The sequence below is a fragment of the Anabrus simplex genome, chromosome 1, assembly GCF_040414725.1.
Source record: "Anabrus simplex isolate iqAnaSimp1 chromosome 1, ASM4041472v1, whole genome shotgun sequence".
Lineage (NCBI taxonomy): Eukaryota > Metazoa > Arthropoda > Insecta > Orthoptera > Tettigoniidae > Anabrus > Anabrus simplex.
Window position 1 is genome coordinate 1331183296 of NC_090265.1, and position 27326 is coordinate 1331210621.

The following is a 27326-nucleotide window of genomic DNA, read 5'->3' on the forward strand; positions in this document are numbered from 1 at the left end:
TGAAAATATAACCTTCCATTTCAGTTTAAATTCTTTCTTGACATAGCAGTTAGACCCATTCACCCCAGCACCTTCTTTCACCTCTGCTTGTCCACAGGTAACCCCGTAACAACAACAACAACAAAAACAATAATAATAATAATAATAATAATAATAATAATAATAATAATAATAATAATAATAATAATAATAATAATAATAATAATAATAATAATAATATTTCGAGCTTGATATCTGCATTAGTTACCCATGGGTGAGAGAATATTGTTTTTAAGTTATACCTGTTCATTCACTTGCACCAAAGTGTGGACAGTTTAAGTCATGAAATGAAATCCGCTCTGTCGAAACCAAGGTGAAGACTGACATAATGCAGGATGGCAACAAACTGGATGGGGAGCGATCTGAAGTGATGCTCGGGATTGTGGAATCCGGAGTTCAAGGCCCAACAAAAGAAGTGAGTGCTCTGCATGAGTATACGACAGACATACAGACACGAATGACGCCTACTAGCAGCGATGGCAGCTCTGGCGTCATGAAGATGAAAATCCCATTGGATGACGGGATCACTTCCTGGAGAACAAGCTGGGTTTGAGACCGGATCAACATCTGAAAAAAGAGTGTAAAACCCAATCACCAGACTATGTAAATAGAAGAAGGAAGTATGACGCAGCCCCTAGCCATGTTCAACCTGCAGGGAGGTTGTGGAAGTATTCAACAGGAGCTGTGGTGTGCACCAACAAGAAGCTCTCTACCGAGTTCAGTTACAGGAAAGAACTCAGCACGCCGATAGGATGCCGTGGGTATTTGATACTGAGATCAAGCAACCAGGTGACGTGATAGGGGAGGAGCCACCCCCAGGTACCATCACGCATGAGGTAGCTGACATGTGCAGTAAACTCTGCAGCACCAAGATCCATCCAGGAAGGATGCTCTGCAGGAAGTATAAGTATGAGGAGCTCTGACGATATCCCAGGAGATGGAGGCAGAGATGGAAACGACACGGCTGGAGAGACCCCCTCTAGGAGACGGAGCACCAATGGAGTCCAAACCGCCGACCAGCAAATGAGGGTGCTACCTGACCAGGGCACTCGTTCCAGTACAGAGCTACATGCCAGTGCAAACAGAGTTCAGAACCCTGGAAGAAGAGGGATTTTAACAGGGCGGTTAAGTCTGGGATGAGTGAGCCAGTCGCATGCATCACACTGGAGGACTATAAAGATGCTAGGTCCTGCAGGTAGATGGGTGTGTAGATGAAGAAGAAGCCACAGGAATCTTGGCTGTCACAGGAGGCACTGCAGATCAGTGAGTGCGGTGGACATGCGCTCATACTGCCTAGCACTGTTTCATGGAGCAGCTCGGGATGAGCAGCCTTAAGGAGGGGGCAGTATAATGGTTATAGCGTCCATCATGCCAATTTGCGATGGGCTGGTAACGTCACCAACTATGGTCCACCCACTTACTCTTTGACCGCATCAATCACGAACAAGGCTTAGGTGCTAGGCTGTCCACAGCCTACATACATCAGTCTCGCAGCTCAGGAAGGATGCTAGACAGAATAGGAATGGGAGATTAATGCCGCGGGTATTCGATACTGAGATCCAGCTACCAGGTGATGTGGCCTGTCCTGGTGCAGCATGGAAGATGACACTGGGTGCTGGCATGGGGCTGTGAGTGGAGTTCTACGGAGTGCGTGGACAGTCCGGATATTGGATGTTCTGTTATTTACACTACACAGAGTACAATCACTGACACTACAGTTTCAATCAATCACGCAGCTACTTCATTAGAGCTGTCACGGTCTGCTACCACTCTCTCTCTTCTACCCGTGGTGGCACGGCATAAGGACTATGGAAAGTACAAGATGATTAACCAGGATTTTTCCGCCTCGTGTACAGTGCAATTGTGTGTCATAAGTGTAAGTTGTGAGATCGGCAATCCTGTGTGTTAATGCGTATTTTTAGTAATTAGCTAATAAATTTTAGAAGTAGAATGCTACCAGGTTCTGTCTTTGTTTATCTAGCTCGTCAACACTTACAATATCTTAGTCCAAATTCTAACACAATAGGAGTGCGCAGCTGTGAGCTTGCATCCGGGAAATAGTGGGTTCGAATCCCACTGTCGACAGCCCTGAAGATGGTTTTCTGTGTTTTCCCATTTCCACACCAGGCAAATGCTGGGGGTGTACGTTAATTAAGGCCATGGCCATTTCCTTCCCACTCCTAGCCCTTTCCTATCCCATTGTTGCCATAAGACCTGTCTGTGTTGGTGCGACGTAAAGCCACTAGCAAAAAAAAAAAACTATATAACACTGTTAACTTCTAAGACATTCTTTTTTTTTTTTTTTTTTTTTTAATGACAATTTGGAGATTGGGTGTAAACAGTTGAAAATGAAAAGTCCTGTTTCAGGTTTCAACCGGGTCAGGAATGGAATGAATCAAGTCCTCATCTAGCGGCGAGGATAGGAACTGGGCTGGCTGCTGAAGCCTGTCACACTCCTCTGGGGTAATGCTTAATGACTGACAGATGAAATGAAATGATATTGAAAAGTGTTGCTGAAATGAAACATGACAGGGAAAACCGGAGTACCCAGAGAAAAACCTGTCCTACCTCCGCTTTGTACAGCACAAATCTCATGTGGTATGACCGGGATTCGAATCACGGAACGCAGCGGTGAGAGGCCAGTGCGCTGCCGCCTGAGCCACAGAGGCTCTTGGTGTCAACAGTTATTTTGCTTATTTATAATGTTTAATATAGTATTAGACAAAGTAATTGTGATAAGGAAAATCATGCATGTATAAAAAATAAAGAAAAGCCACTTGGATTACAATAAATGATTATGCTCTTCCCAGTTTCAGGTGATTTGGAACTAGAGGATGGGAGTAAATATATTGTATGATAGCACTGTCAAGTTTACACTGACTGTCTCCTTTAAAATTTATAACTAATAACCAAATCTCATGGTGCAACAGTCTCGAAGGGTCATGAACTACCAAGCAACCGCTGCTCAGCCCGAAGGCCTGCAGATTATGAGATTTATGTGGTCAGCAGACAAATCCTCTTGGCCGTTATTCTTGGCTTTCTAGACTGGGAATTTATAACTAATAAACTTGTGAAATTTAGCCTCAAGCCCTGTCTGACAGTAAGACAGGTTATTTGTATTCATTTTTACCATATTTGGTAAGTCCATCATTATTCCTGGAAGCAACCTACTGAAAACCTCGTAAGTAGTTTTGCACCTTTGTTAGTCACCTGTAAAAAAAAAAGACACTAAACAGCCACCCAGAGGTGTGAATGTTCATACTGACAGATGTTACAGAAGTCCTGAATTAGCAACTGAGTAAAAAATAAGTTTCACTCTTATAGGCACTGTCATCTCTACAAGGACAGCGATAACAGCAGGAAAAGGAAAGAAGGGAGTGGGGACAAAGCCTACAGGAAGGATAATATTATGAGTTTAGCATGGAAAGACAAGAGGGTTGTATTGATGCTGAATACGAAACATAGCGGTAACAGCACGTTGAAAATTCCACGTAAAATCCTTGGCAAACCAGCAACTGAGAAACCAGTAGTTGTTCATGATTATACAGAGAAAATGGGAGGTGTAGATCAATGTGATGACTTGATTTCAAATTACTGGTTTATGCACATGACACTAGTTTTGTGGAGAAAACTCTTCTTTTGGTTAGAAAAAGTAGGCATTATGAATTGAACATTCTTTACAAGTCCATGCACATCAAAGCACCAGAGGAAACTACTGTCACATTGTGCTTACAGTGAATCATATTTGTAAATTGCCTGAGGAAAATGGGGGGATATGCCTGTGAAAAATTGAGGGAGACTTCAGAAAGGGCCAGAAGATGAACGATTAAATGGAAGACCTCAATATACAGGGAAGATGGAAAAGGGCTCTGTCAGGTGTGTTGTCTGTGAGAGTTGGAACCAAAGAAAAGAAACTATTTACTTCTGCAAGACCTGCATGTACAAGTGGGGTGTTTTAAAGATTATCATAGCAAGAAATAATACTGATAAACTACAATGTCAATAGTCAATTTTTAAGTTATACAAAGAGAGCGCTTTCATTGAACAGCGCAAGAGACTGATTCACTCGGATGTCTTTGACAATTACGTTTCTGTATAACAACAATAATGCAGAATTGTGCTGCTGTATTCTTATGAAAGTCTTCCAAATTTTCAGTATTCTTAATTTGGTGAGTGTAAATACCATAGTTTCCATTAACTGATCGATAACTTGAACTCATTTTCTCTTTTAAAATGTCTTTCTGAACAATATTAAAAGGTTAAAAAATTAAAAATGCATGTTTTGAGAATGTTCCTACAAAAGAAAATAGATCGCTCAGACAAAGTACTAAATATTGCAACACTATCACTTTATGAAATCCAGAGTACTCTCTGTCTGCCAATGACAGAAAATGACTAATTGAAAAATAAGTTATATTACTGCAACTCGGATGTCTTTGACAATTACGTTTCTGTATAACTACAGTACAATAATACAGAGTTGTGCTGCTATATACCAAATTTTCAGTATTCTTAAGCTCACCTGTAAGGTATGAAACATCTTTAACCTCTGGAACTTCCATAAAATCTTTCGATTCTCTTTTCTTCAGTTCAGGACTTTGATAGAGTGAAACTTCAATTTTTGGTATTGGTAACGAATTACTCCGACGTCTGGGTTGCTGCTGAGATGAAGAGTCTTCACTTATTTCTTTCAGTCTGTAAAAAATTAAATAATGATAATATTACTGTTTTGGATGCCTATTGTTACAATATCATTATCATTATTATTATTATTATTATTATTATTATTATTATTATTCAAAGCTATGTTTGCTTGGGCCTTTTTCGACCAAAACTAAACATAAGACCAATGAGAGTATTTTACTTACCGGTGGTAAAAGAACTGCAATGCCCAATATACACCCTCCTCCTGCCATTGTGAAATGAAAAGGCAGCGAAGTACAGCCACATCTAAAAAAGTAGCAGCACAAAGATCCACAGTTCCTTGTATAGGTTGTCCTCGCATATTTGGCTTAGTCAATGGGTCATGATGCCGACTGCTTGTCACAGAATCTTTATCTGTCGATGAGCTGTAAACAGCAATATTTAAAATAAATAAAACATAAAATGCACAGGTACTTTGCATTTTTCGAAGTATCTTTATCTATGGCCAAGTGTTGGTTGTTTGGGAACTTTTTATACATCATCAGTGTTTTCAAAATGCAATAGAAGGCTATTTGCCTAACTGCATATGTTCCTTGAAAGACTTGTAAATATCTCTTAATTGAAATTTTTATTATAACTGTAATCATTTTATACATAAAGAGCAAATATATTAATGATTTAACCTACAATAATAATCACGTGTGGCCTCCAGAGAGGCCTAGTGCAAGTCTTTCGAGTTGACGGTATGTGGATGGGGCCCCATCTACGATGATTTATTATGCTGAAGATGGCACACACACCCAGTCCCCGAGCCATCAGAATTAACCAATGAAGGTTAAAATCCCCAACCCAGCTGGGAATCAAACCCGGGCCCCCATGGACTCATGTTAATTAGACAGTATCATTGGAATCCAATAAAAAAATTCATGTTATTGAGAATTTGTTTAATTATTTTCTGCATAGAAGATTTGAAGATCAGTCATCACCTGGTGCCTTATTATTCTTTAGTAATGGGATGATCTGTTTCATTTCTCCTTTTGTGAGAGGAGATGAATCATGATGAGCTAGTGCATTCTCTCCAAACGAGATATTTTTTTTTTTGCTAGGGGCTTTACGTCGCACCGACACAGATAGGTCTTATGACGACGATGGGATAGGAAAGGCCTAGGAGTTGGAAGGAAGCGGCCGTGGCCTTAATTAAGGTACAGCCCCAGCATTTGCCTGGTGTGAAAATGGGAAACCACAGAAAACCATTTTCAGGGCTGCCGATAGTGGGATTCGAACCTACTATCTCCCGGATGCAAGCTCACAGCCGCACGCCTCTACACGCACGGCCAACTCGCCCGGTAAACGAGATATTTGGATTACAAGATATTAGAATCATTCCGTATTGACGGTTTTCACTTTACAATGGCGAAAAATGAGAGTATCCTCCTATTCAATACATCATATATTCCGTCATTAGACGGAGCAAACAAATTCAGACATGTTTTGGCTCGCTTGAGCCATCTTCAGTGAAAAAAATTAGGGGGGTTGGAATAATTTACATAATATAAGTTGAAAAAATGCTAAAAAACATAATGAAAGAGCAAATGAAAAAACAAACAAAAGAGAGCCTAGACGGAAACAAAATTAGCACAAATATACAATATTTACATCAATATGCAGAGCAAAAAACAACTTATTGCGACAAAATTCAGTGAAACAGGTGTTAATTTGAAATAATAATTGATACTAAAAACTGCGTTAACCTAAGAAACAAGGGAATGAGAAAACAAATGATGCAGGTGGAAATGAATAATAGTAGCACATGGTGAGGTTGTGGACCTCATAGTTTACAAATTATTGGTTTATAAAAATGACAAAACAGTTTGAAATTGCTGTCAAAATCATCCTAGTGGAAACCCATCACATCAAATTGGTCAGAAGGAGAGCGGGAGCAGACATTTTTGAGAGAAACCAAGCCTGAATTAACCTGCAGGCGAAAAGCCTGTGACAAGGAGAAAAAAACACCATGAAATTTAAGGCTTTAGAAATAGCAGCATTCTCAATATCTTCTCAATCTAGTGGTCCATTTCTTCATTATTGTTTCATAATGTTGGCTGGTGTTTTGCCTTATTATAGAGGGGTCGGAAGGGCCGCATATAAAAATATGAGAAGCTGTGTTAGGTAGAAGATAGATGCTAGTAAATTGTAGTAATCTAGTGGAAACCGTCAATGAAGTTCTAATCTGTAATGGAAAAAAATGAGGTTGTATGAGAAACATGGGTTGATAAGTAAAAAGTGTGGAATGGTTGTGAAGAAAGCTTAAACTTACGGTGTGCAGTAGGTGGTTGTCCTCTCTAGTGGCCACACCATTCGAGCTTTAGAAGTCAGCGAGTAAACTAACATCCTCTTGAAACATTCATTCCTTATATTTGCCAAAACAAACCCACCTCCATCTCTCCAACTCAACACCCCTCCCTTCCTCAAACCAGCCCTGCACCTCCCCTTCCCCCTCTGCTCCTTCCATCCTAGCAAACACAGCCGAACCAACAATAGACTCGATCACGCGAACGAGACCGTTACTTTGAGAAAGCCAGGCCACTAGAGAGGACAACCACCTACTGCACACCGTAAGTTTAAGCTTTCTTCACAACCATTCCACACTTTTTACTTATCAACCCATGTTTCTCATACAACCTCATTTTTTTCCATTACAGATTAGAACTTCATTGACGGTTTCCACTAGATTACTACAATTTACTAGCATCTATCTTCTACCTAACACAGCTTCTCATATTTTTATATGCGGCCCTTCCAACCCCTCTATAATAAGGCAAAACACCAGCCAACATTATGAAACAATAATGAAGAAAGGAACGCTAGATTGAGAAGATATTGAGAATGCTGCTATTTCTAAAGCCTTAAATTTCATGGTGTTTTTTTCTCCTTGTCACAGGCTTTTCGCCTGCAGGTTAATTCAGGCTTGGTTTCTCTCAAAAATGTCTGCTCCCGCTCTCCTCCTGACCAATTTGATGTGATGGGTTTCCACTAGGATGATTTTGACAGCAATTTCAAACTGTTTTGTCATTTTTATAAACCAATAATTTGTAAACTATGAGGTCCACAACCTCACCATGTGCTACTATTATTCATTTCCATCTGCATCATTTGGTTTCTCATTCCCTTGTTTCTTAGGTTAACGCAGTTTTTAGTATCAATTATTATTTCAAATTAACACCTGTTTCACTGAATTTTGTCCCAATAAGTTGTTTTTTGCTCTGCATATTGATGTAAAAATTGTATATTTGTGCTAATTTTGTTTCCGTCTAGGCTCTCTTTTGTTTGTTTTTTCATTTGCTCTTTCATTATGTTTTTTAGCATTTTTTCAACTTATATTATGTAAATTATTCCAACCCCCCTAATTTTTTTCACTGAAGATGGCTCAAGCGAGCCGAAACATGTCTGAATTTGTTTGCTCCGTCTAATGACGGAATATATGATGTATTGAATAGGAGGATACTCTCATTTTTCGCCATTGTAAAGAGATATTTGGAGCTTTGAAGTTGAAGAAGGACTCATTGTTATCCACCAGAATCTCGCAATTTTCTTTGTCACTGTGTGCTGTTTTCCCATCAGAGTTAGTGAACCGTAAGCTTGAGGGGTTGTACCTGCTTAGATCGTCTGAAGATTCTATAGATGTCCTGTGTGTTAGGTTTATTGTTCTGAAAGTCCTGCTCAGTCTGTGCCAATTGGTTCTTGCCACAAGCAGAGGTTTTTAACAGCATGCTGACTCTCGTTCAGGAAGTCTGCCCAGTTAATTTGGGTCTTTTGAGAGTTCCATCTCTGTCAGATGAGTTATCTTCGCTTTACCCCAGCATCAACAAATTATTAAATAAATAAATTTGATTGAATTAATCGATACGATCATGAAGTGGACAGCTTGCAACTACCCCAGCATTGCAATCACTGTTCCACCAGGCCAATCTTTCATTTTTCTGGGACTTTTCCTAAACCATTCCCTCATAAGAGTACAATTAAATAATAGTGATGAAGCCCATCTCCCTGCCATAGTCCAGTTTTAATTTCAAATAACCCTGATATTTCACCCCTGAACTTCACTTTTGATTTGGTGTTAGTGAGAGTCTATTTTATCATGTTTATTAATTTGGGGTGTAGTCCAAGGTCTCTTAAAATTTTAAACAGGGATTTTCTATGGATGCAATCATAAGCTTTCTTGAAATCTACAAATGTTATCACCACATCTCTGTTTTTCTGTTTCTTCTCCTTCTCCATTATCAACTTAAGACTCATGATCTGATCAGGACTTCATTAATATAAGTTCAAATATTTCAACAATTGGTAGCAGGGTGCGCACAGAAATTTAACGTTCATGTTTCCACATTTGTAAATTCATAATAAACAACAACAACAAATTAAAAGCGTGATTTGACAGAATCTGTTAATGTTCTTTCAAGAATTAAACATGTTATTGTGTTTCTAATTACAAGATATCTTTTTCAGGTGTACTCTGGTATTAAACATTTTCTTTTTCAGGTATTTTCTAATTTTATTTATCCTGAATTAATTTCAACCAACTGAAGATCCTCAATCAATCAATCAATCAATCAATCAATCAATCAATCAATCAATCAATCAATCAATCAATCAATCAATCAATCAATCAATCAATCAATACTGATCTGCATTTAGGGCAGTCGCCCAGGTGGCAGATTCCCTATCTGTTGCTTTCCTAGCCTTTTCCTAAATGATTTCAAAGAAATTGGAAATTTATTGAACATCTCCCTTGGTAAGTTATTCCAATCCCTAACTCCCCTTCCTATAAATGAATATTTGCCCCAGTTTGTCCTCTTGAATTCCAACTTCATATTGTGATCTTTCCTACTTTTATAAACGCCATTCAAACTTATTCGTCTACTAATGTCAATCCACGCCATCTCTCCGCTGACAGCTCGGAACATACCACTTATAATACCAATATAAATGGTCCGTTATTGGACATTATAAATTTTCCAGCTAACTCATTCTTGGTTGCCAGCGTTTCGCCCTCGTGTGCTAGGGTGGGTTCATCAGTTGGTACCTAGCACACCTAAAATACGCTGGCTAGTGCATACCGTGGAGGCCACTGCGTAGGCTAACTGGAGCCACCGGCAGAAGAATGAGTTAGCTGGAAAATTTATAATGTCCAATAACGGACCATTTATATTGGTATTATAAATTTACTCATTCAGGACAAATATTTCAGATTCCCTATGGGAATCAATATCTATGTCATCTGATGGCCAAGCAGGCATCAATTTTTGATAATGAGACAAAGTCTCTTAGTGCATTGGCACTGCCGGTGGCTCCAGTTAGCCTACGCAGTGGCCTCCACGGTATACACTAGCCAGCGTATTGGTAGGTGTGCTAGGTACCAACTGATGAGCCCACCCTAGCACACGAGGGCGAAACGCTGGCAACCAAGAATGAGTTAGCTGGAAAATTTATAATGTCCAATAACGGACCATTTATATTGGCATTAAAAATTTACTCATTCAGGACAAATATTTCAGATTCCCTATGGGAATCAATATCTATGTCAACATACCACTTAGTCGAGCAGCTCTTCTTCTTTCTCTCAGTTCTTCCCAACCCAAACATTGCAACATTTTTGTAACGCTACTCTTTTGTCGGAAATCACCCAGAACAAATCGAGCTGCTTTTCTTTGGATTTTTTCCAGTTCTTGAATCAGGTAATCCTGGTGGAGTCCCATACACTGGAACCATACTCTAGTTGAGGTCTTACCAGAGACTTATATGCCCTCTCCTTTACATCCTTACTACAACCCCTAAACACCCTCATAACCATGTGCAGAGATCTGTACCCTTTATTTACAATCCCATTTATGTGATTACCCCAATGAAGATCTTTCCTTATATTAACACCTAGATACTTACAATGATCCCCAAAAGAAACTTTCACCCCATCAACGCAGTAATTAAAACTGAGAGGACTTTTCCGATTTGTGAAACTCACAACCTGACTTTTAACCCCGTTTATCAACATACCATTGCCTGCTGTCCATCTCACAACATTTTCGAAGTCACGTTGCAGTTGCTCACAATCTTGTAACTTATTTATCACTCTATAGAGAATAACATCATCCGCAAAAAGCCTTACCTCCGATTCCACTCCTTTACTCATATCATTTATATATATAAGAAAACATACAGGTCCGATAATACTGCCTTGAGGAATTCCCATCTTAATTATTACAGGGTCAGGTAAAGCTTCACCTACTCTAATTCTCTGAGATCTATTTTCTAGAAATATAGCAACCCATTCAGTCACTCTTTTGTCTAGTCCAATTGCACTCATTTTTGCCAGTAGTCTCCCATGATCCACCCTATCAAATGCTTTAGACAGGTCAATCGCGATACAGTCCATTTGACCTCCAGAATCCAAGATATCTGCTATATCTTGCTGGAATCCTACAAGTTGAGCTTCAGTGGAATAACCTTTCCTAAAACCGAATTGCCTTCTATCGAACCAGTTATTCATTTCACAAACATGTCTAATATAATCAGAAAGAATGCCTTCCCAAAGCTTACATACAATGCATGTCAAACTTACTGGCCTGTAATTTTCAGCTTTATGTCTATCACCATTTCCTTTATACACAGGGGCTACTATAGCAACTCTCCATTCATCTGGTATAGCTCCTCTGACCAAACAATAATCAAATAAGTACTTCAGATATGGTACTATATCCCAACCTATTGTCTTTAGTATATCCCCAGAAATCTGATCAATTCCAGCCGCTTTTCTAGTTTTCAACTTTTGTATCTTATTGTAAATGTCATTGTTATCATATGTAAATTTTATTACTTCTTTGGCCTTAGTCTCATCCTCTATCTCAACATTATCCTTGTAACCAACAATCTTTACATACTGCTGACTGAATACTTCTGCCTTTTGAAGATCCTCACATACACAATCCCCTTGTTCATTAATTATTCCTGGAATGTCCTTCTTGGAACCTGTTTCTGCCTTAAAATACCTATACATACCCTTCCATTTTTCACTAAAATTCGTATGACTGCCAATTATGCTTGCCATCATGTTATCCTTAGCTGCCTTCTTTGCTAGATTCAATTTTCTAGTAAGTTCCTTCAATTTCTCCTTACTTCCACAGCCATTTCTAACTCTATTTCTTTCCAGTCTGCACCTCCTTCTTAGTCTCTTTATTTCTCTATTATAATAAGGTGGGTCTTTACCATTCCTTACCACCCTTACTGGTACAAACCTGTTTTCGCATTCCTCAAAAATTTCTTTAAACCCATCCCAGAGTCTGTTTACATTTTTATTTACCATTTTCCACCGATCATAATTACTTTTTAGAAACTGCCTCATGCCTGCTTTATCAGCCATATGGTACTGCCTAACAGTCCTACTTTTAAGACCTCCCTTTCTATCATATTTATTTTTAACTACCACAAAAACAGCTTCATGATCACTAATACCATCTATTACTTCAGTTTCCCTATAGAGCTCATCTGGTTTTATCAGCACGACATCCAGGATATTTTTCCCTCTGGTTGGTTCCATCACTTTCTGAATCAGCTGTCCTTCCCATATTAACTTATTTGCCATTTGTTGGTCATGCTTCCTGTCATTAGCATTTCCTTCCCAATTGACATCTGGCAAATTCAGATCTCCCGCTACAATCACATTTCTTTCCATGTCGTTTCCCACATAGCTGACTATCCTATCAAATAATTCCGAATCCGTGTCAGTGCTACCCTTTCCCGATCTGTACACTCCAAATATATCAAGTTGCCTATTATCTTTAGAAATGAGCCTTACACCTAGAATTTCATGTGTCTCATCTTTAACTTTTTCGTAGCTTACAAATTCTTCTTTCACCAGAATGAACACTCCCCCTCCCACCCTTCCTATCCTATCTCTACGATATACACTCCAGTGCCGTGAGAAAATTTCTGCATCCATTATATCATTTCTCAGCCATGATTCAACTCCTATTACAATATCTGGTAAACATATATATCTATTAAATTACTTAATTCTATTCCTTTCCTTACAATACTCCTCAAAGTTATACATAGATCAGCTAAGTTGAAACTGAAAAGATAGCTTCCACAGTAACAAACGCTTTTTTGAGCGTGAAAATCTCACCAGTAAAAACATTTAAAATGATGTGAGGAAACAAGTTACAAAACTTACCCCATTTTCTGTATGGGTGGTCTGCTTCTAAACTGTTTTGTATCAGATCCGGATATAGCTGTGACTTGTTCAATTGTCAGAGTGGATTTGGAGGATGTAGCATTCTTCCCCATTGCTACATGAAAGATACTGGTTTCAGCCTGAAGCAGACAATTAATTGGCAAATACATTAACTATTGTGATAATACCTACATAAATCATATATTATGATGTTATGTTACATTTTTCCTGTTTATTACCTTAAATGATTGCAAGATGAATTATGTCAAGTCTGTCATCAGAAGCTGTCTTGAGTGTAATAGTGAAATTGTATTAGCCATACTTCCAGCTGCACATCTTATTCAAATTATAAACAACATCATAACATGGGCATAAGTATTCAACTGCGTGGATATCCAATGTATGGATAGAGAAGACATAAAAGAAAGACATAGGTTCAACATAGATGGCTGCAGCCTTTGTCACTGATGCTTGCTTACATGGGAAGTTGCTGATCTCCCTCTATTTTCTATACATATGTATATTTTGCTCCTATCAGGTTTCTTATCTGAGCAAGTGTTCAAAGTACGTTTGTCTTCAGACATGGTAAATTTTATTTAATTATTGTATGGCTGAATGACAATATAATGCTGAAGTTGTTTAGGTATTTGTGGGGACTGGAAAATTTAGCATTTGCAATAACTGCAAATCTTTGTTTTACGAGTTTAAAATATCAGATTTTTATAGTTGTAAGGTGTGGTAAAATACTGTTACCAAAATCTGAATGTGAATTTAGCAAATGCAAGAGGTTTTGTAGCTAATTCTTTATAAATGTGACAGTGGATTGGTTACCACCTGGAGTAGTAGCTTCAGTTGAACTTTCCACCATTATTATGACAGTTGAAAACTGTTGAATTGGCGCTGGCCATGTTTTTTGACAGAAAAATGTTGAAAAACTATTCACAACCATTACTGATTGGTATAAACTGAATTAATAGGTTAATAATCAAATTATAAAACCTTCATTCAACTTTTTTGTCTGTTTTTAAAAAAATCTATATCTACGAGGCGTAATTTCTGTGTTCATACATCTTTTTAAATCAATTATTCCTAAAAAAAGATATCAGAACGAGGTGAGACGTCAGATGTGTGTCTCCTTTTTCTTTTATTCCTGTTTGAACTTCAATGTGCATAATAAATATGAAGGGAATAAATCAGCATTAATCATTGAGGTTATGGGGTTCACAGCTATAAATGTCCATAAGGAAGCTTGGCAATATTAAAATAATGAAGGATTACATGCCACAGCTTCATTGTCAGTGTTTTGCAAATTGTGTAACTATAAAGTTACAAGGGAAGTGAAGGACAGTATTGCGAAGTTAAGAGTGAAAACCACATGATGAAGCAATGTGAAAATTCTACTGCTGGTGCTGGTGCATCTCAATCTCAAACAAAACAGACTTCTATTACGCCTGAAAATTTCCAAGGACCACTTCTCGATTAGAACAGTTAAGGCTTTTGCAGATGCAAACATCCTAGTGGAAAAGCTCAAGAACCAAGACTTATAAGCATGAATTACTGAGTTTTCAAATGAAGATCTGTGAAAACTCTGTGTGAGAAATAATTGCAAAGTAAGTAAAATGTAATTGAACCAATTATTGTTGTACGGTAATGAAACGTCTATGAAGTATAAGAAAAAAGCTACTAACTTAACTTTTTCTAGAAATTGCCTCTGCTCACTGTAGGTTAACAACAGAACCTGTACTGAGCAAGCTGGCCATGCAGTTAGGGTTGCATACCTGTGAGCTTGCATTTGGGAGATGGTAGGTTTGAATCGCAATGTTAGTAGCCCTGATGAAGATTTTCCGATGTTTCCCAATTTCACACCAGTCAAATGCTGTACCTTAATTAAGGCGACACTGCGGAGATAAAAATATATTTTTACCTAATGCATGGATTTTCACAAAACTTTGTGGGAATGTCACCTACATAAAAGCAGAGATATCACAAACATTTATTTCATATACAATTAATCATTTTTCCAAAATACATTTTTGTTTTTGAAATTTTTAATTCCATTTTTTTCATTTAATTAACATGTTAATGTAAATTCATAACTATGTAGATAATGCTTGTTTTGAAAGCACTACATATCGATTTTTCTGTACATAATTTATATAAGGAGATGTATCGTACTAATATTTGAGTAATTTTTATGTTCTAAAATTTTGGACTTAAAAATGCCTACTACCTACATACATACATACATTATCATTATAGACTGTTATGCCTTTCAGCGTTCAGTCTGCAAGCCTCTGTGAATTTACTAAACATCGCCACAATCCTCGATTTGCAACTAGTGTTATGGGCTCATTTAGTTCTATACCTCTTATCTTTAAATCGTTAGAAACCCAGTCTAACCATCGTAGTCTTGGTCTACCTCTACTTCTCTTAACCTCCATAGCAGAGTCCATTATTCTCCTAGGTAACCTATCCTCCTCCATTCGCCTCACATGACCCCACCACCAAAGCCGGTTTATGAGTACAGCTTCATCCATCGAGTTCATTCCTAAATTAGCCTTTATCTCCTCATTCTGAGTACCCTCCTGCCATTGTTCCCTCCTGTTTGTACCAGCCAGCAATCATTCTTGCTACTTTCATGTCTGTTACTTCTAACTTATGAATAAGATATCCTGATTCCACCCAGCTTTCGCTCCCGTAAAGCAAAGTTGGTCTGAAAACAGACCGATGTAAAGATAGTTTTGTCTGGGAGCTGACATTCTTCTTACAGAATACTGTTGATTGCAACTGTGAGCTCACTGCATTAGTTTTACGACACCTTGATTCAATCTCACTTATTATATTACCATCCTAGAACACACAACCTAAATACTTGAAATTATCGACCTGTTTTAGCTTTGTATCACCAATCTGACATTCAATTCTGCTCAATTTCTTACCTACTGACATCAATTTAGTCTCCGAGAGGCTAATTTTCATACCATACTCATTGCACCTATTTTCAAGTTCTAAGATATTAGACTGCAGGCTTTCGGCACAATCTGCCATTAAGACCAAGTCGTCAGCATAGGCCAGACTGCTTACTACATTTCCACCTACCCGAATCCCTCCCTGCCATTTTATACCTTTCAGCAGATGATCCATGTAAACTACGAACAGCAAAGGTGAAAGATTACAGCCTTGTCTAACCCCTGTAAGTACCCTGAACCAAGAACTCATTCTACCATCAATTCTCACCGAAGCCCAATTGTCAACATAAATGCCTTTGATTCCTTTTAATAATCTACCTTTAATTCCATAGTCCCCCAGTATGGCGAACATCTTTTCCCTCGGTACCCTATCTTATGCTTTCTCTAGATCTACGAAACATAAACACAACTGCCTATTCCTCTTGAAAAAATTCTGCAATAAAAAATTTCATATGCAGGTTTCTTAATATAACTGTGATACATATACCGTACAAATTTTGTTTCATTTGGCAGAATATTATGGGAGAAAAATGGGATTTAAAAATAAAATTACAATTGGCAAACAAAAATTATTACCATGATAAATCATTCAAATTCAGCAGAATATCTTTGTGACAAGAAAAGAGAAAGTCAATCCTTTCAAATTCAGTCATAATTTTTTTTTTTACAAAAATGATCAAAATATCAATTTTTATCTCCAGAGTGTCACCTTAAGGCCAAGGAGGCTACCTCCCCATTCCTAGCCTTTCCTATTCTTGTGTTGCCAAAAACCTTTGATGTGTTAGTGTGACGTTACACCACTAGCACAAAGCAAAACAAAACAGAAGTTCTGCGTTGCGCTCCTGCAATTATTTTCCAAGTTCCAGCTGAATCAAAAAGGAAGCGGTTCGTTGCTGCAATGAATTATCTCAAAGCAGGAAATGCTACAAACTGCTCCTGTGTTGTTCTTGATGCAACAGGAATATACAATGTACTGTATGATGCCGTTATAGCGTTTATCATTGACAGTGATCCATACTTGACCCTGTCTTACGAAACGTTATGAATGTTTACAGGGGATTATTGTATGCATGAGTGATGCCAGGCAGGTAATCTTAGCTTAGTTGGTAATTGATGAGTCACAGTGATGTCAGATTTGAATCATGTGGTAACAATAGTGAAATCTGAATTTTTAAATACAAGAAAGTGTAAATATGTATTTACACTTTTGAAAGTTTCAGTGTGGTGATTCCAAGGGTGCATAGCTTTTCCCTTCACCTATCTTTACAGGGGGGTTAGGGATTGTAATAACTTACCAAGGAAGATGTTCAATAAATTTCCAATTTCTTTGCAATCATTTAAGAAAAGGCTCTAGGAAAACAACAGGGAGGGAATCTGCCACGTGGGAGACTGCCCTAAATGCATATCAGTAGTGACTCATTGATTAATTGATTGATTTCTGGAAACCCTGGTTTTGTTCTGTCTTCTGTTTAAATGGGTACTTTCAAGACATTAATTTTTTAAGTTGTTTGATATGGAAGATATCAACAACTGTAGCATTAAGTATTTAAAAAAGATCTGATTGACCGGGAATTGAATTGAATAGAATTAATTCACATATGCTCTTTGTCAAGGACCATGCAGTTGAAATGGTTCAATCAATCAATCAATCAATCAATCAATCAATCAATCAATCAATCAATCAATCAATACTGATCTGCATTTAGGGCAGTCGCCCAGGTGGCAGATTCCCTATCTGTTGCTTTCCTAGCCTTTTCCTAAATGATTTCAAAGAAATTGGAAATTTATTGAACGTCTCCCTTGGTAATTTATTCCAATCCCAAACTCCCCTTCCTATAAATGAATATTTGCCCCAGTTTGTCCTCTTGAATTCCAACTTTATCTTCATATTGTGATCTTTCCTACTTTTATAAACACCATTCAAACTTATTCGTCTACTAATGTCATTCCACGCCAACTCTCCGCTGACAACTCGGAACATACCACTTAGTCGAGCAGCTCTTCTTCTTTCTCTCAATTCTTCCCAACCCAAACATTGCAACATTTTTGTAACACTACTCTTTTGTCGGAAATCACCCAGAACAAATCGAGCTGCTTTTCTTTGGATTTTTTCCAGTTCTTGAATCAGGTAATCCTGGTGAGGGTCCCATACACTGGAATCATACTCTAGTTGGGGTCTTACCAGAGACTTATATGCCATCTCCTTTACATCCTTACTACAACCCCTAAACACCCTCATAACCATGTGCAGAGATCTGTACCCTTTATTTACAATCCCATTTATGTGATTACCCCAATGAAGATCTTTCCTTATATTAACACCTAGATACTTACAATGATCCCCAAAAGAAACTTTCACCCCATCAACGCAGTAATTAAAACTGAGAGGACTTTTCCGATTTGTGAAACTCACAACCTGACTTTTAACCCCATTTATCAACATACCATTGCCTGCTGTCCATCTCACAACATTTTGGAGGTCACGTTGCAGTTGCTCACAATCTTGTAACTTATTTATCACTCTATAGAGAATTACATCATCCGCAAAAAGCCTTACCTCCGATTCCACTCCTTTACTCATATCATTTATATATATAAGAAAACATACAGGTCCGATAATACTGCCTTGAGGAATTCCCCTCTTAATTATTACAGGGTCAGGTAAAGCTTCACCTACTCTAATTCTCTGAGATCTATTTTCTAGAAATATAGCAACCCATTCAGTCACTCTTTTGTCTAGTCCAATTGCACTCATTTTTGCCAGTAGTCTCCCATGATCCACCCTATCAAATGCTTTAGACAGGTCAATCGCGATACAGTCCATTTGACCTCCAGAATCCAAGATATCTGCTATATCTTGCTGGAATCCTATAAGTTGAGCTTCAGTGGAATAACCTTTCCTAAAACCGAATTGCCTTCTATCGAACCAGTTATTCATTTCACAAACATGTCTAATATAATCAGAAAGAATGCCTTCCCAAAGCTTACATACAATGCATGTCAAACTTACTGGCCTGTAATTTTCGCTTTATGTCTATCACCCCTTCCTTTATACACAGGGGCTACGATAGCAACTCTCCATTCATCTGGTATAGCTCCTCCGACCAAACAATAATCAAATAAGTACTTCAGATATGGTACTATATCCCAACCTATTGTCTTTAGTATATCCCCAGAAATCTGATCAATTCCAGCCGCTTTTCTAGTTTTCAACTTTTGTATCTTATTGTAAATGTCATTATTATCATATGTAAATTTTATTACTTCTTTGGCCTTAGTCTCCTCCTCTATCTCGACATTTTCCTTGTAACCAACAATCTTTACATACTGCTGACTGAATACTTCTGCCTTTTGAAGATCCTCACAAACACACTCCCCTTGTTCATTTATTATTCCTGGAATGCCCTTCTTGGAACCTGTTTCTGCCTTAAAATACCTATACATACCCTTCCATTTTTCACTAAAATTCGTATGACTGCCAATTATGCTTGCCATCATGTTATCCTTAGCTGCCTTCTTTGCTAGATTCAATTTTCTAGTAAGTTCCTTCAATTTCTTCTTACTTCCACAGCCATTTCTAACTCTATTTCTTTCCAGTCTGCACCTCCTTCTTAGTCTCTTTATTTCTCTATTATAATAAGGTGGGTCTTTACCATTCCTTACCACCCTTAATGGTACAAACCTGTTTTCGCATTCCTCAACAATTTCTTTAAACCCATCCCAGAGCCTGTTTACATTTTTATTTACCGTTTTCCACCGATCATAATTACTTTTTAGAAACTGCCTCATGCCTGCTTTATCAGCCATATGGTACTGCCTAACAGTCCTACTTTTAAGACCTTCCTTTCTATCATATTTATTTTTAACTACCACAAAAACAGCTTCATGATCACTAATACCATCTATTACTTCAGTTTCCCTATAGAGCTCATCTGGTTTTATCAGCACGACATCCAGGATATTTTGCCCTCTGGTTGGTTCCATCACTTTCTGAATCAGCTGTCCTTCCCATATTAACTTATTTGCCATTTGTTGGTCATGCTTCCTGTCGTTCGCATTTCCTTCCCAACTGACATCTGGCAAATTCAGATCTCCCGCTACAATCACATTTCTTTCCATGTCGTTTCCCACATAGCTGACTATCCTATCAAATAATTCCGAATCCGCGTCAGTGCTACCCTTTCCCGATCTGTACACTCCAAATATATCAAGTTGCCTATTATCTTTAGAAATGAGCCTTACACCTAGAATTTCAACTCCTATTACAATATCTGGTAAATATATATATATTAAATTAATTCTATTCCTTTCCTTACAATACTTCTACAGTTCAACACTAACAATTTTATGTCATCCCTACTTGATTTCCAGTTCCCTGTTCCCTTATCACCGCTCCCTAGGCCAGCCCGTTTCCCTGAATGTACCTCCCTATTACCCTTCCAAACAAATTTCCTAATTTATACGTGCCACTGCGGTTTAAATGAAGGCCATCTGAGCGCAGATCCCTATCTGCTACCCACCCATTAGGATCTAGAAATTTCACTCCCAGTTTCCCACATACCCACTCCATAGTCTCATTTAAATCCCCAATCACCCTCCAGTCAGTATCCCTTCTACACAGTATTCCACTAATAACAATCTCCGCTTTCTTAAACTTCACCCGTGCTGCATTTACCAGATCCCACACATCTCCAACTATGTTGGTACTTATATCAGCTTGCCTTACGTTGTTGGTACCAACGTAAAACACTACCACCTTCTCCTTCCCCTCCTCCCTCTCTTCTACTTTCCTCAACATCTGCCTCAACCTAATTCCTGGATAACACTCTACCCTGGTACCCTTTCCTCCACACACCTTCCCCACGTGTCTAACGATGGAATCCCCCATGACCAGAGCCTCAACCCTACCCACCTCATTTGATCCCCTCCCCTCCTGGTCAGCCCTATCTTTCCTGATAGCTGCAGAAGCTACTTCCTCCTCCCTTTTCTCCTTCCCATGACCCTGTTCCACCTGTCTTTTCCTATCCTCTACTCTACGTTTTCCTTTCCTACCTTTTCTCTTCCTCCTACTTCCACACATCTCACCAACAGTTCCCTGTCCCTCATCTTCCCTCTGTTGTTCTACCTCGTACCGATTTCTCACTGAATTTGGGGGTCTCAGTATCCTACCTCTAATTTTCTGCATTGGTAATGGGAAAGACGTATCTGACTAGGAAAATAGATACCATTCTTTTCTAAACTTAATGAGATATGTTCAGAATGAAATTTTGAAGATATATACATATGAAACAGCAGGCTGTGCAATATACACATATGAAACAGCAGGTTGTGCAATGTTTTAATAAATAATATTGGCCATTATATGTGAGGAGTTCATATTGATGCCATTTTGGTGGATGGATGAATGATGCCACGTTAGTAGATGGTAAATGAGATTGATGGAAGAATAAGACAATGCCTTGGTTAAGCTCACTCATTTAGAACAAGCTACATATACAGGCATTTTCATCAAAGTGGCTCATCTTCAAGCTAGAAACTTTAGAAGTCAGAGACCCCAATTGCAATAATTTTGTTGTAATTTCTCAAGCTCTGTGTCCTAAAAATGTCATCTTGAATAACTTGTAAGCAGCTGCGCTTAAGAAAATGTCTAGCGCATCAATTCCTTCACAAAAGACAGCTCGGTCTGGTTACAGTTCCCTCAGATGCCATTGAAAATCAACTGAAGGAAGGTGGGAAATGTGACATCATGCTTACATTAACTGGGGTGCAAACAGGGTTCTCAACATTTGCTAACTTTTTTTGATTTACTACGAACCCCAACAAATAATATTGACAATGAGCAGGCTTTATCACATTAGAGCACAGTGGTTACAAACAGAAGGTGCAACTTGAAGGAAAGCAATGCAAAACTTCTTACAATGCTTTCATTTAAACAGTTAATATTCTTGTGGATTTGAGTGTTTTGATTTGTTGTGTATCCCAACAAACAAGATTGACAGAGAGTGTATTTTATCGCATTATCATGCAGTGGTTACTTTCCTTTTTTTTTTTTACAATTATCTTTTAATTTGCACCAACAAGGAAAAGCCTTATGGCAACGAAGGGAGAGTAAAGGGCTAGGAGTGAGAAGGAAGTGACCATGGCCTTAACTGAGGTGCAGCCCCAGGATTTGCCTGGTGTGAAATTGGAAAACCACAGAAAAACATCTTCAGGGCTGCTGATAGTGGGGTTTGAACCTAGTATCTCCTGAATGCAGTGGTTACAAACAAGAGGTGCAACATGAAGGACAGCAATGCAAAACTTTCCTTTGGAAAATGTTTTCTTGTAGAGTGGCCTTGTGTCATGTCCTTAAACCATTTAAATTTTAGAATAAAAGGAAAACAAAAAGAAAAAATACTAAAAATGATAATTTTGATTTTTTTAAATACACACTAATTTTCATAAAACAGATGCTAATTTAGACAAAAATATATGCTAACTTTTCTGTCCCTACTTATTTGCATATGTGCATATTAAAGTCAGTATTATATTACATTAGATTTTAATGTTGGCGTAGGGATGTGGCGACCCCATCGCCCAGTGGGTAACCACTGCAATTAGCTTCCTGAGTATTGGTGGGTAAACCATAAACCTTACTGACATGAGGAAATGCATGCCAGGCACCGACCAGCTAGTACATAACAAAATATTAACGCAAAGATCAATGATAGGCCCAGCAAGCCAGTGGTAGCGTATTATATCGCTTTCCACAATCAAATGAGCCTCAGATCGAATGTAAAACCAGTACCAAAACTGACAAAGCCTTTGTGGAGATCTGTCAGGTATGATGGCCAAAATGGCTCCGATGATAGACAAATCTGTTCAAAGAAAAATATAAGAATTGGGACAATTAATGTAGTATCCTTAGAAATTGATGCAAGAATTCAAATCAAATGGATAATGACAGTGAGAAACATACCGATAATAGGACTAAGTGAAATAAGGAAAAAAAGGAGTGGTAGTAAGGTGCTGGAGTGGGGAGATAAAATGTGGTGTTCAGGAAGAGACAAAAGAAGAAATGTTGTTGCAATAATAACAGTGGCTAAAGAACTGGCCAACAAAGTACTCAATGTGGATTATGTTTGCAACAGAATAATTAAAGTTCAGTTAATGATGGAAGGAAATATCCTTGATATAATCCAGGTTTATGCTCCTCAAATAGGTTGTGAAATAGATGAAAAGGAATAGTTCATCACTAAACTGGAGGATGCTGTAACATCTAACAAGACTGATTATAGGAGATTTCAATACTAGAGTTGGGAATGATAGAGGAGGATATGAAACGGTTGGAGAAGATCACAGAAATGATGAAAGGGAGATGTTATTAGACATGTATCTGAGAAATAAATGGATCATTGGTAATAGACGGTATAAGAAAAGAGATAGTCACAAGCTTACCAGATACAGTTGGAACTTGCAACATACTACTACTATGACTTGTGAGAAGTGGATATGAAGTTATTTACGTCTATCATTACTATAATTATTTAGTAGTTATGTATGTCTGCTGTATGTATTTTATTATGAGTTTATTTAATGTGAGAACACGTAATTAAGAGTATATAATTTATTATTATGCATAAATCCAATGTAATGTTGTGCAACACAGGGTAACAATCCAGAACAGTGCACTTTGTCACTAGAGGTTTATCGAATGTTCAATCCATTTGTAAACAGGTTACTGGAAACTCTAGAAAATGCGATAAAACATGCTGTTGACATACTTTTCAAGAAGTCTGGCCAGGCAAAGTATATAAAGAGGCAGTCTTGGGAGTTGGAGTTGAGTTGTTAGCGAGACTCGTAGTGGAAGTCGTTAGCCAAGTGTGTGAACCCATGTTGTGATTCTGTTGTGTTAGTAATTGGTTGACATGCTAATAAAGCAGTCTTCTTCTTATTCTTCTTCTTCTGCTTCTGCTTCTTCTTCTTCTTAGCAGTGTTTTGTTCAAGATGGCAGTTTATTAGTGTGTGTGTGTATGTATAATGTGTATATAATTTGTAAATAAAACAGTGTACACAATTGACAGCATCTCGTGTGTGAGTCTTTGTGGTTACAACAGTGGTGACCGTGGACAGTACTTGAGTATAATTTTCGGTAGTGAATAAGAGTGTAATTGGAAATCAGAACAGAATGCAAGTGATACTGGAAAATATGTCTGTAAAATAACTTAATGATGAACTCGCAAAGAGAAATCTTCCAATGAATGACAATAAGAAATCATTGAAGAGACAGCTACGAGAAGACCTCATTGAAAATGGCGAAGATCCCAAAAAGATTTTTTTATCGAGGTGGACGAAACACCGCACTCGGCATCGGAAGATGAGGTAAATATAACAAAAATGTGTTCCAACTTAATGAGCATGATACAGGTACTCAATGACAAGATCTCAGATGTTAATTCACAAGTTCATTCCAGCTTAACAAAACAAATTTTGAAAGTAAATGACAAAATCTCAGACGTTGATTCACAAGTTAATACCATCTTAACAGAACAAATTTCAAAAGTAAATGACAAAATTTCAGATGTTAATTAACATGTTAATTCCACCTTAACAGAACAGATTTCTGAACAAATTTGGAAGGTAGATGACAAGATTTCTGAAGCTAATACAGTTATGACCAGACAAATATCTCAAGTGCACACGCATGTTCACAAAGTAGAACATTGCCTAGAATAGAAAATTTCAACCATAGAATATAAAATTTTGCAGATCAATACCCAAATTAGAGACGTCACCAATCAAGTAACACAGCAGATTTCAGACATCAGGTCGAAACAGGGACAGGTTGAGCAGTAGGGTAAACCAGCTGGAAGAGGATACCTTAAACCTCAAGGAGGAGGTGAAAATCCAGGTTTCCAGAATAAAACAATAGTATGAGGCGTGAATTTCTACCGCAAGGGAAATTTTGGAAGCCGTATCTCTGCCGTTGAGGGAAATTTTGGGAGTCGTATTGCTGCCGTTGAAGGAAGGTTAGTAAACCGGATTTCGACCATCAAGCAAGATGTGCAGAATATGAGAGAGAGCATCCTTCAAGCTGCAGAAGATAGATTAACTTGAACAGGACCTATCGCCATGCCCTCAACCCCTACAAATTTAACCGGCAATACAGAACACCTAGACCCGAAGGTGATTACAGAAAGCCTTCCGGAGTTCCACGGGTGACTGGAAGAGAACCTGACTAGCTTCATCCAGGGATTGGTCAGTCTACTAGGAAGAACTAATCTACCGGAGGACATCTTCATTCAACTTGTCACACCACAGTTAAAGGGGCAAGCTGCTACTTGGAGAAATAACTTGAAGGGCTTAAACTTAAACTGGACTGATTTCAAGAGGGAATTCCTTGCTAGGTTTAATTCCGAAGGGGAGAAGAGCTCTGTGAAAAGGAAGCTACTGACTGATGCACAACCCACTGGCATAAGAGCTAGCCCGATGTGCCTCAAGACCCAACAGACAACCAGCCCTGGACAAATAGGAAAGGGATTGGTCAGACTGTGAGCAGAACAGGCCAACCTTGCTTAGCTATCATCTTGAGGATAGACAACAAGAATTTTTCAGCCATACTCGACAGACAAGCAAGCCACTCATTTGTAAATGGGACTGTTGACAGATTACTACTTCCTTTCAAGTCTTACTATCTCAGAATGGAAGTGGGAGCAGCAGACCTATTCCATCCAAGGACAGACTAACCTAACTGCTAAATGCATGGACCTGCCTATTGTAATATACGTTGCAGTGATTCAGAACATAATTGCAGACATCATATTAGGTTATGACTTTCTGGTAGAATACAAGGTGATCCTAGACTATGCAGCTCATGAAGTCTTTTTGGGAAAAGACAGACTTCTGAGGGTTGCCTGGCACAATGGAAATCTCCGGACTCGCAAGGATGCGGAAGTCGACGCAGACTTGGAAGATGTCCAGTTAACGCATCTGCCACCAAGTGAAGAATAGGAGCTGAGATGCACCTTAAGAGACTTTCCGGAAGTCATCACCAATAAAATAGGAAGGACTACCACTGATCCACACACCACTGAATGCAGCACTTCCTCACCCATCAAGCAACATCCATATACAATCAACCTGGATAAGCGCAACTTTGTCATTCAGAAGGTTTAAGAGATAGAAGGGCAAGATCTAATCGAACCCTCTACATCCTGTTGGACTTCGCCTATCGTCCTACCGAAAAATAAGAATGGGGAGAATAGACTGCGTGTGGACTTCCGCAAGTTGAATGAGTTGAACTACACTATGCCTGATCTGAAAAACTCACTGAAACAAGTAAGTGGATCTAAGATTTTCAGCACACCGGATCTCAACTCCAGATACTGGCAAATGGATGTCGAGGAAAGTTCTAGACAGCCACATGTGGAAAGACATCCTGGACTAAGTGAAGGGGTGCTACATCTGCGCCTGCACCATGGTGAGCAACAGGAAGGCAGATTCCAGTCAGTGAGGAAGACGGCCACAACACCCTTAGGAGGTCATAGCCCTGGACTTGATGGGTCCTTACCCTAGAACACCAAAGGATAAAATAGGACTCCTAGTAATCACAGACCTCTTCACAAGATGGACTGTAACCTTTTAGATGCCAGAAGTCATGACTGGACACATCACCAGTATTCAGTATTCTACAGGATGAGGCATTCAGCTGCTATGGTTATCCACGGTGCATCCTGGCAGACAACGAGAGTCAGCTCACGTCAAGGAAGTGGCAGCAAATGATGACTGAATGGACCACCCATATTTGCAACCCAAGGGCCAATCCAAAAGAACGACAGAGCCAGGAGCTAAAAAGGATGCTACGGGTCCACCTAATAGACAAGGAACATCAACTGTGGGACTGTCAGATAGCACAGTCACTCTTTGCCCTGCGACGATGCATCAACCTAGTCACTGGCCATTCCCCATCAGAGCTGTTCCTTGGTCGACAGCTACATGCATTGGGGATTGGGAAATTCATCCACAACCTACTTCTGGTCAAAATGATGCAGCTGTTTTCCTAACAGAGTGGCAGCGTAAGCAGCAGTAGGACATCAAGGAAAATCAAGCTTAGGCCGAGAAGAGCTCCCTTACCCAGGCCAAGGCTCAAGATGTCGAAGGAACCCAGATCATCTGATCAGACCAACAAGTACTGCGACATAACCACCCAGTCAGTAATAAGATTGGAGGGTTTAACGCAGGTCTCACACCTAAGCGGGTTGGTCCCATTGAGATGGATAAGCAGCTGGGCCAGCGTGTTTACATACTAAAGATCAACCCTTGTGTCAAGGTCCATGCATCAGAATTGCAGCGAGTCACCCATCCACTGCACATACAGAGTAAGCCTGGTACTGCCAGGAGTCCACCTGGAGGAGAGGCTACTGATGACACAGCACAACCTGGTCATGAGGAGATGAACGCATTGACTA

General features: G+C 38.8%; 1 protein-coding gene across 1 annotated transcript in view; it reads right to left on the reverse strand.

The window, feature by feature from the left end:
• unc80 (unc80, NALCN channel complex subunit) overlaps positions 1-27326 on the reverse strand; it is a 1117323-nt gene that overhangs the window by 729521 nt on the left and 360476 nt on the right. The window contains exons 12-14 of the mRNA XM_067137759.2: positions 12911-13050; positions 4908-5108; positions 4562-4734 (exon numbers count right to left, since the gene is read on the reverse strand). Coding sequence (XP_066993860.2) covers positions 4562-4734; positions 4908-5108; positions 12911-13050 — 514 coding nt within the window. The remainder of the gene's footprint in view (positions 1-4561; positions 4735-4907; positions 5109-12910; positions 13051-27326) is intronic.